We start from the raw sequence: 11,891 nt of genomic DNA on the forward strand, positions 1-11,891 counted from the left end.
TAATGAGCTAAATTCAAATCTTCCAACACAGAAACCGATCTCCGAGAAAATCGCCCAGACAACGACGTGTGTTACTAGCCATCTAGTATGTTTATCGTTCTCGTCGGCACGCAGCATTAAAATTTCAAGCGCGTTAATAATAACAATTTCATTTTATTTGCAAACAATTCTCAACATGTTTTCAATGATAAATACAGTAGCGAGTTTGCTAAATTTTATTCCTAAAGCAAAAAAAGTACCTATACGATATATTGACAAAACGTATGTGCTTTTACAGTTTTACAGACAGTGGTGTATTGAACCTCTCCAAAAAAAAAAAAAAACAACTAAAATTCTTACACATTTGCAGAACCTGATTTATCGATTTATGTAGGCACGCGCAGTCGCGTGGATATAGTTTTTTTCCCGAAAACAAAATATTATATTAAATATTGTTTAAAATTAGTTACAACAGTTAAAACAGATACATGTTCCTGCAGCAAGGTTTTAAGTAATAAGTATAGAAATTATACATTTATACTTTATAGTAATGTTATTCTGACGACGGTTTCCAAGTTACGACTTAATACGAAGTGCGATAAAAGTAATAGGTAGGCATCAAGTACCTGTATCTTTGAAATATAAATTTTATCGCACAGAAAAACTGACTATTGATGGATTTGAGTGTATAACAATTAGCAATAGTTGTGTAGCCAATAACCATACACGGATAGTATTATTGGTTTTTATCTTTTATAAGATATTACACATTTTCTATTAGTCTCATTTTGCCTTCAACAGCTATGTGAGTAACGAGTGAACCAGTGAACAAGAGTTGTTTATCATATTTTTGTCAATATTAAGTAAGTACACAATAAATTGCTTTTATTATGTCTCAGCAAACTTCGTTAAACCAATTTTTTAAAAAATCCAATGATACAAATGTTCTGCAATTTGACCATCACAAATCTTCAGTTTCTGTAATTTCTCCAAATAAACGACCAATTTCACAAAATATAGATAATAATGTCAAACGTACCAAACTGTCAAAAAAAATCTGACAATACTGAAACAGAAAATGAACATAATTTTAACAATTTCGATATTGGATTTTATTTTAACCGCTCGTTAACAGATGTAGAGAAAGAAGACGTTCTTAAAAAAAATTTGGAAGCCCGAACCTACTTTTGAATTCCCTAATACTATGATATTTAGTGGTAAAGATAAACGATCCAAAAATTTAAAATTTCAATACAGATGGTTGCATACTTTTCTGTGGTTAGCGTACTCCGGAAAATTATATGGTGCATTTTGTACGTTTTGTGTAGCGTTTGCTAAATCAGGAGCTGGCATAAATTCTCAAACACTAGGCGCTTTGGTTAGAAAACCTTTTCAAAATTGGAAACATGCAATGGAAACGTTTAAAAATCATGTAACACTTCAGTATCACAAACAATCCATCTTGGATGCAGATCATTTCATAGATATAAAAAAAAAAACGTACGTTTATCTATTGAAAATCAATTAGACACTGCACGGGCACGGCAAATTTTTGAAAATATAAATTCACAGGGAAGTTGAAATTACTGTTGATGAAGTGATAGAGGAGTTGGCAAAACAATCGAGACGACTTGAATTTATATTATAACAATACTTCATATGTCAGGGATGGCGAACCAATGTCACGCGTGTCACGGAGTGACATGCTTGCATTATTTCAATGACACGCCAATTTCAAATATAATTCATAATTTTTACTTCACTTTCCAAAAAAATAATTGATAATTGAAACTATCTTTAACTCATTATTGGAATATATCGTAAGATATTGTAATCTGTACTTTCCATTTCCTAAGCTCGTAAACGATTAGATTAGATTATCAATAAATTCGTTTTTCGCGTTTACGTACAAATGTAGGTACAACAGATAAAAGATAGTTTCCGATGCCTTACATGACGTCTAAAAAAAAAAGAAAAAAAAAAGTGCAGTTTCTGACACGCGAGGCAAATAAAATCAAATCAAACCAAACATTTTGATTTGACATGCAGTTATCAAAAGGTTCGCCATCCATGTCATATGTAGTGCTAAATACAATATATATATATTATTACATAATACTATACGATTATATATTTAGTTCAACTTCCTCCAAAAACTGCATAAGGACGTAACTACTACATGATATTATCATAGTTTAAATTAATTATGTATAAACTTAGGACCCCCCCTCAGAAAAATTTGAAAATACGCAACTGTTTACAAAAATCTTTGTGATCAGCAATGAGCAATGTACTTATTCTGGTTTTCTATTTCAGTTATATATATTACGTTTATATGGAGGAGATAAAACGTTTTGAAATGAAAATGTTTTAAAATAATTAAAATCGTTTTTTCAAAAAATGAAATTAAGTGCTTATATGCAAATACTTAAAACTCATTTAATATGAAGTTTATCCTAAAATGTTTTAAACAAGATGTTATCAACTGTTATCTAATTGATTTTTTGTGATTGTTGTTTAAAATGTTTGAATTATTTGTTTAGTAGAGGCAAGGACGGATCCAGGGGGGCTAGGGGTCCAGCCCCCCCCAGACATATTTTAGACATATTTTTTTATAATTCTACAGATCCTAAAACTTACTATATTACTATATTTCAAATCACATAATATATGTCTGATAATATAATATATCTACTATTTACTACGTAATATCTACTATTTATTAAGAATAAAGGATAATATAATTTATTATAATTGTATTTGTGTTGTAAAAAAATTGTTGCCCCCCCCCAGATCTTTGCTCTGGATCCGTGCCTGCGTAGAGGTACCTATAAACAATTATTTATTCTATAAATTAGGTATTTCTAAACCGACTGTATAATAGTAGGTAAGTAATAGTACTACACGGACATACAGTAGAAAACACGAGTACGAAAGACTAAAGACGAATCACGATGATAACTAAATATTATGAGTAAAGACCGGATTTATATGTTTTTACATATCGTTACTGGGTCTATGCAGTCTTATGAGAGTAAAAACTGTGGACGATTCGTTCAATTCTGAATGCGTAGAAAAAAGTTTTTTTTGCATATTTGAGAATATTTCATGGGTTAGAGAATATTTAACCCATTTAGCATATTTTGGAATATTTCGTAAATTGTGAGAAAAAATTTCTATTTATTTTTAATTTTAATATTACGGTACCTACCCAGAAAATTTTTTTTTTTAATATTTACAATTTACTTTTTTTCTAATCAATTTGATAAAAATAAAACACGCAGTGTTATCAAGGTTTATCTATAAACCCTTCCGTGTTATAGCTATAGACCTTATACTAAGTATAAGCTATGGTTATAGCGCTTTATCATAATAAGTTGCCCGTGCCGTTCCCCTAAACATGGCTAACCTGCAATGCTGGCAGTTGTATTCTTACTGATAAGATCAACGTATACGTTTATCAAATATTCAAATATCCAAAATTTTGTTTTACACTATAGTTGTCATATAAGTACTTACATATTTAAGTGTCATTTTTAAAATGGACAAATTAAAAAAATCAGTGAATTATAAAAACCTTTTGAAACAGTGGATAGAACCACATAACAAAAAAGATATTGTTTTGTAATAACATTTCAAAATAATATTGAAAAAAAATTTAAAAAATGCATATTGAAGCATATAATGATGTTTATTGCATATTTTTGCATATTTTATAAATTTTTGAGAGAATATAATGAGAATATTTGAAGGTTTTTTAGAGAATATTAGCATCATATTTTGGGTATTTTAAAAGAATATAAATCCGGTCTTTAATTATGAGTTATGATAAATAATAAGCAATCGATATTTCAAGTTTTCAACCAACTAATGACCTGGGGCTGTTGGTACGTAATATTGTAAAATATACCTACCGATCGCACTATCGCCCGTATGAGCCAATGTTCTGGGAAAGTGTAGTTGTTATTGAGAATTCTCGATGATCGAGGGGGATAATTCCCATATTATATTTTGTGTAAACAATTAAATATTAATAATAATAATAATATCCTAGTTCCTAGATATGAGTCTTGATAATAATACAGTCATGTCATATAAACACGTATAAACATATTCTGACATTCTGTCGAAATTTACAATATTTGATAATTTGTTTTTAGAAAAATAATAGAACAAAATTTAATGCATTATATAGAATATACTTAATTATAAATTGTTATAAATATTGAAAAAATATCCCCCTCACCCCCCCCCCGTTTGACCACTACTGTACTTAAAACACCCCCCATTTCATAATCCTGGCTACGCCACTGTATTTATATCATATAATATTATTGTTGTTAACTTCTTAATCAAAACCGACTTACCGTCTACCTCCCACAAATCCAAAGTACTGACTACCTATATTCACTTTCCTACCACAAAAGTTATTGAAGTGGAAAATCTAAGCATTCATACTATTTTTAAATTTTTTTAAAATTGTATTGAGCGTAAAAAAAGGATAATTTAAGTAACAGTTGAATATTTCAAGTTTATGCGATGCCCATTCCGTTTCTCAATAAACCGTTAAATAGTTATATCGTCCACCTATCTTTCTATCGTTATTATGCATGAAAGTACCTTCACACGCGCATCCCGTTCCTATGGTACTTATTAACTTCAATTCCTGATCCTTCTTTCTCTATATATTTTTAATACATCTATGTTATCTTTTGCACTTGTCATAACTTTGTATTGTATTTATTATATTTAATATTTATGCCAATAATACTTTTGTTATGTCAGATTCTGTTATATTCTGAACGGAGTGATGAATGTATTGATTTTACAATATGTGTGTGTTCTTTTTGTGTGTATAATATATATATTGTAAAGACGATAAGTACTAAGTAGTTGAAATAATGATTTGATTTTCAATAATGAAGGTAGTTTCTGATGGAAATGTTTATCTCGTTGGTTTTTTGAGATGAACAAATTGGATAATAACCGTAAACCGTAGATAGGTACACTTGAAATTTTCACCAAATGTTTAAGTATAAGTGCATTATTTGTACAAGATAAAAATTTAAAAATATTTTCACCTTTATTTTAGCTATTTACCATTATTTTTTGTAGCTGTTTGAAATTTTCGATTTTTGTTTCTTTTAATGTCGAATGTCGATAAAAATATTTCGTTTGGTCAATAACATAAAAAAATTTGTTCAAGGTTCATATACTATTTAAAAAATATCTAAAATACAGTAACATTATTTTATTTTTTCATTAATGTTTGTCAAATGTTGACAAAATTCAACAAAATCACGAAAATTTGCAAATTATTATGTAGATAAAAATTTATAAAATGTTAAATTTTTATAGCTAAGGATTAAAAGTAATCTTAAGGTTTGTCATAAAGTATTTTTTAATAGATAGGTATTTTGAGTTTAAATTTGGATGAAATTAGATTTAAACGAAGAATGAAGGTTTTTGTTTTGTTTTTTTTTGTAATTTAAAAATATTATTTTATATATAGGTTGATTAATGAAAGACTGTCTTTTCTTTCAATTATTTTTTGTTTAGATACAATTATTTTATATCATTGAATTCAAATTTAACATATCCATTACAGTGACCACCATAACATATTTTTTTAAGCTACTATTCACATTGTACTTTCTTTACTTACTTAAGTGTCTCAACTCTCAGCCATTTATAATAGCAAATTAAATACATTATTAATGGAAGCAACACACAGATGAATCAAACATGATAATAATATAGTAAATACAATAAAAACAGCAAGTTAACATGCAATGTTAATAGCAATAATTGTGCAATACTGCAATAGACTAATCCGTAAATGTTAAAAAGTAGAAAATCGAAACACTTTTACTGCCCCTGTAGGTAATGAGTGATGACAATTAATACAAAAATAAACATATCATTGTCAAATCAATATACATGCATGGCCCCGCTCAGAATCTTAAGTTGGGGGAAGACTGTATTTACTATTTTTACGCAAAATCAGTATTATTAATTATTATTGTCTTATGTATTTCATACATACCCGCAGGTACGTAATATTTTAACCAAAATAATGTTTATATTGTCATTTTTTATTCATACTATAATTTTTTTTTGAGCTTTTAATAGATATTTGACATTTTATAGTTTTTCAATCTTGGTTATTATAGAATCAACTTAATACATGGTATTTACTATTTACTAAATACAAATAAATAACATACAGAAAATAGATTAATTCCAATCGATTGAACGTATTTTTGAAAAGAATGAGAGCTATTGATTATAAAGAGATTTTTGAAACTTTAAGTACTTTTAGTGCTGTTTAAAATGTGTTTTAGTAAAAACATACCTTATAAATTTTTTCAATATTTCGTCCAATTCAAAATCTAAAAATAAAGTAGGTAATGCAATATATTTCTCAAGTATTAAAATTCACATTTACATAGCAATAATGTAAGTACATTTTTGAAAGACATAATGACATAAATAAAGAATAAGATTAAAAAGAATTTAAAAAAAATTCGATATCCACGTATTTCAATATCACAAATACACAATTATTTACAAAAGTTAATTTTTTTTTTTTAAATAATAATTTCAAATTTTTAAGGGTGAACATTCATAATAATAAATAATAAAAATTGTAGATATACCATATACCTACAATCTACATATAATGCTTAAAATACTTAAATCTACTTATATATACCTATATATTTATAGGTACCTCCAACAAACATTTCAAGCTCAGTGCTCAATTTCATAGGGGAGAATCAAAACTACATTTTGTTGACAACTTTTTAAATTATCGATAAAGTTTAAAGAACAAATAACTAAGCATTAGATATTTTACACAGTGGACAAGTAGTAACTGCATATATTTATTCCCATAATAGCTACATAGTAGATAACATGCTGATTATCACCAATAATGATATGAAAATTAATTAATCTAGGTACAAATTTTAACTAAACTAATCACAATTTAATTAACAAAAAATATCAAGTGTAAACAGTATTGTTAATGATTGGTTTGCAAAACATTTATAGGACCAAAAAGAATAGGTTTATCAGTTAACGATATTGACAAGTTCTCAGGAACTCCTTCAAGTTCCAACATGACGATAGTGTTTAAACCCGGCTGTGGAATTAGAAATGTAGCTGGAACATAAAGAGTTATTTGTGGTCCAGCTGATGGCCAATATCGCCCTATATTTATTCCATTCACAAAAGCAACGCCCTTTTAATAACAAAACAATAAAATTAAATATGCAATAAATATTTATCTTATTGATTTTGGTCAGATATTTGTTTTTTCATAAAAATCCAACCTTTTTCCAACCGGTAACGTCCAAATAAGTATCCAAAGGTTTTGTTAAACCGTCAGGTAATTTAAATTGGGTTTTATAAAATGCTGGTAATACAGCATCTTTTTGTGGTTCAATCGTCGAAAACCAAGACGTTTCATTTAAAGGGTACGCTATCATCTTCCACGGTCCCAGTACATGTCTACCCAATAATACTGGTTCAAAAATACCCTGTTTAAAGTATACTTTAGATAGTAATGACATTATGACAAACCGATAAACTAGGTACAACGTAACCAGTACTAACCTTACGGTCTTCCAAAAAGCTTCCGAAGTTGATTCTTCCTTGATTTTCTATTAGAATGCTTAGCTTTTGAACAGTACTATTTATATTTAAGCTAATAGGTGTATTTTCGTATTTACGCGGTACAACTTTTATTTGTGCCTAAAAAAAAAATATTTAGTAACTTACCTACCTAATTATAGCAACGATATATATCGATATTATTTAAGAAAATATTGATATATAATATTAAATTTAACGATGTATTGATATTTGATATATTCTGAAAAAATATTGTTATTTTGAAGTAAATATTTGCTCTTTCGAAATCAGGAGAGTATTGAAATCCTTTATTATTAACAACTATACCAATTACACATAACCGTCGATTGTGGAGTTTACCAACGCTTCAACAGGTCAACAACTCACCTATTGTTTGAAAAAGTAATATATCGATATTTTTCATAACAATATATATCGTCATTCGTTACATCGATATTAAGGTTTTCAATGAATCAGGCCTTAGACAAATTTTTCCACCTTATGTATATTATAAAATTGTTATGTATTATAACAAGCGTATACCTGGTCCAAAAAGATGGTTGCTTGATCTCTGATTGTGCTAATAGTAAGATTTACAGGAGCTGTGACGTCTTTTTGATCGTCAGTCAAAATAGTTTCGTACATAACAAATCCGGAATTCAAACCCATGATTTCAAACCCAAGAGGAACATCGCTTTCTACCGGTTTTATCCGTTGCGTGACTTTTTCAAAAAGACTAACCAATGGCTGCATTGTGAATGTTCCATAATCACCTTTAGGTGCTGCAACGGGTGATATTTCATTTGACACTATAAAATTCTTCAACATTGAATCAATTATTAAGGTGAATATATTATGTATAAAAAGTCTATCTATATTATAAAGACTTACAGTTCCTTCGAGTAATTTCTTAATTTTAAAATACTTTTCGGTTGGATCTCCTGCTTCGTCTAGCGGAGAATTGTAATCATATGAGGTTAATTGAGGCAAATAATCTGGATTTTTTAAACTTTCGTATTTGTTGGCACCAGAAGTAAACCCAAAATTTGTACCTCCATGAAACATATAGAAATTGATCGATGCATTCAAAGCTAGCATGTCTTTCATAGTTTCCACAACTTCGTAGCTACTGATGACAGGCGATGGTTCACGCCAATGCGATAACCAACCAGCATAATACTCGGAGTTCACTAGAGGCCCTCTCTTTTGTGTTGTTCTCATATATTTAAAACATTGGGAAACTGAAAACCGGAATGAAAGCAAAATTACGAAATAATTTGATATTAATATCCATACTTTTTACGTGTATATAGCGTATATGGTATACCATAATATGATACTTACCATCTTTAACCGAGGCACCAAAATCTACAGTTGCGTAGACGTCAGGTATAGCACCACATGTAAAATAAGAATATCCACATCCATCAGTTGTGTACAGTAAAGCTTTATATCCAACGTAACGTTTATACAAATCTCGCAACCACAACATATACTCTTGGTCGCAGGCATTGTAGCTACCATATTCATTCTCCACCTAAACACAGAAAATTTAAATCAATTTTCAAAAAATGTCAAGTGTGATGATATAGGGTATTAATTGACTATACCTGAACCATAATTATGTTTCCGCCATTCCCATACAAAAAGCGGTCAATTTTGGGCATAAGAACATTAAACCATTTGGTAACGTAATGTTTATAACCTAAGGTTGAATATAAAAAATGTATTAGTGCGGTTTCTTATAGCTGATATTTTCACAAATCATTGATTTATTTATGGAAACTATACTATACAAATAATAAATAAAGGGTTGATCGTAACAATAGAAACCCCTAATGCGTACTTGGATCATTAGTTCTCAGACGTTTTTTAGGCACCACGTTCAATAACCAAAATGGAAATCCACCCTAAAACGTTAAACAATAATTTTTAATTCGGTTTCTAATTCATTTTCATATATAATTACTCACAAAATCTCTTTCGGCGCAAATATATGGCCCTGGTCTGAGCAACAAATACATGCCCTCGTCTTTAACTAACTGCAAGAAATACTCTAAATCGGCTATATCATCAAAGTTGTATTCTCCTGGATATGGTTCATGTAAACTCCATTCCACATAACTACAATAGGTACCATATTTTGTTATTATTTACTTGATAATTATTACGACTCAATAACACAATAATTGTAGCATTAAAGCATTTTATATTTCTAATTATCCAGTTTGTTTTAAATTTATATTTTTGTTTTTAGCATCCATAGATAATAACATAATAGCTTAATACGACGAATTTGTTTATGTTATATTATTAGATACATAGTCTTATAGGAAGACAATCTACAATGTAGTATGTAGGACGTAGGTTAGGTTAGGTTTTAAAGTTCTTTTAATTAAAATTATTTATTTTACCTGTACCTATAAAATATATTTATAATAACACTATTTAAAAACATAAAACGTAAGTAGGTAGGTATAGTACTAATTTTTTTTTACAATAAAATCTATTTTAAAAAAAGTTGATATATGGGTTACGCTTTAAAGCAATTGCTGTACATTAGATGTCTAGTGGAGTCACTGTAATGGAGGTGTTAATTTTGAATTCAATGATATAAAACCATTGATACGAAAAACGAATCTGAGCGAAGATGGGTTTGTCAGTCTATAATTTATATTAATAATTATATTTTATGATATTTTTTTTTATTATTCATGGCACAGCTTCAACTGCTAAGGTTATTAGCTTGCAACAAAAACTGAAGATATTTAGTTATATATTAATGATACAATAGTTTCTTAAATTAGTTTTACATATAAATTTGTTTACTTTTATGATATTTTTGTGGTTAAAGTAATTTATTTAACAATTTGGCATTAGTACTACAGAAGGCTAAATCAATTTTTGCCGAAAAAATTGTATTTTTTTTTTTTTTTTTTTAATTATCATTGCGTGAATAAAATAAAATGATATAAGTACTTTAAAAGTTTTCAAAATAATATTTTTAATTTACAACAAAATAACTAAAATCGTTATTCTTCGTTTAAATATTTAATTTCGTTCAAATTTGAACTTAAAATACTTATTAAAGGAACTCGTGCAGTTGAATCACTAATATTTCTCATCTAATAAAACAAATTGTAAGGAATCTTGTATTGAAATTTCAAGCAATTCGATCCAACAGATAAATTTTATTGTACATTTATAGAAAAAAAAAACTAAAAACTTTCAAATTTCAACATTTGGTCTATAAATAGCTCAACACGAGTCAACATTTTTATATAAATTTTATTTTGTATGGAAAATTATAGTATAAACATTTCGTGAAAATTGTAAATACCTACGATTTGTAGCTTATAAATTACAATATAATATATTTACTTACGTTGATATGGCATTTAAACCAGCTGCTTTCATTTTCTGAATTCTGTCCTTCCAATAAGGTTTAGGAACTCTAAAATAATGTAACGAACCGGAGACATATCGAAAAACTTGACCATCTTTTAGGAACTCATTTCGTTCGTAATCAACAGTAAAAGTTGGCTTGCTTGTCTACAAATAAAAAAAAAGGTTTTACACACATACAATTTTCTTCAAAGGTAAAACTCTATAAAACTAATTTTTAAGAATGTTATTTTTATTTTACAAGTAGAAACCCGAATAACAATACAATAATAGTAATCCATTATATTAATTTTAATAAATTACAATTTGAATTTTTACTCTCAAAACTATTTCACGTGATTTCATATTGTTTTTTTATCGCTTAAATCGTAAATTATAATTTTTTACGTTCATTTTTACATAATATGTATAATATTGAATTACACCATTTCTTGTACGACAGTGCAATTTGTATGAAATGAATAATTTAAAGTCATATTCTTCTAAACTTTAGGCTATAGTGGTAGAATATACTATAGGTACCTACTACCTATTTCAAAATAAAAATATGTACTAACCTATTTTTCTTTTTTTTGGTACAAGTGAAAATAGTACTTTGTTATATGAAAATACATCCGTTAACTTACCTAATTATAAACTGTACAGTTCTAAAGCTAAGCATTCTAATATAAAATCAACGAAGAATCAACTACAAATGCTGTATTGGATACAGAAAGGTTAGTTCGCTAGGTTATATAATTCATCGCGCTTATATATATATAATTACTAACCTTATTAGTTATTACTGTAACACAAAATGAAGGATATGTAAGGTTTATGACAATGCGGAATAGTTTTTAAATGATAAGTAATTTTAAAAAGGTGGGTAA

At 28.1% G+C, this 11,891-nt stretch overlaps 1 protein-coding gene across 1 annotated transcript; it reads right to left on the reverse strand.

Annotated features, from left to right (window-relative positions):
• Positions 1-6,378: 6,378 nt before the first annotated feature.
• LOC100162812 (beta-galactosidase) lies at positions 6,379-11,191 on the reverse strand. The gene is made up of 10 exons (XM_029490683.1): positions 11,003-11,191; positions 9,591-9,741; positions 9,464-9,527; positions 9,228-9,322; positions 8,962-9,154; positions 8,509-8,858; positions 8,161-8,436; positions 7,600-7,737; positions 7,317-7,523; positions 6,379-7,225 (listed from the first exon to the last, which is right to left on the reverse strand). The coding sequence occupies exons 1-10, from the start codon at positions 11,032-11,034 to the stop codon at positions 7,007-7,009; spliced, it is 1,725 nt and encodes a 574-aa protein (XP_029346543.1). The 5' UTR covers positions 11,035-11,191; the 3' UTR covers positions 6,379-7,006.
• Between the last annotated feature and the right edge of the window lie 700 nt (positions 11,192-11,891).

The sequence above is a fragment of the Acyrthosiphon pisum genome, chromosome A2 (assembly GCF_005508785.2).
Source record: "Acyrthosiphon pisum isolate AL4f chromosome A2, pea_aphid_22Mar2018_4r6ur, whole genome shotgun sequence".
Classification (NCBI taxonomy): Eukaryota; Metazoa; Arthropoda; class Insecta; order Hemiptera; family Aphididae; genus Acyrthosiphon; species Acyrthosiphon pisum.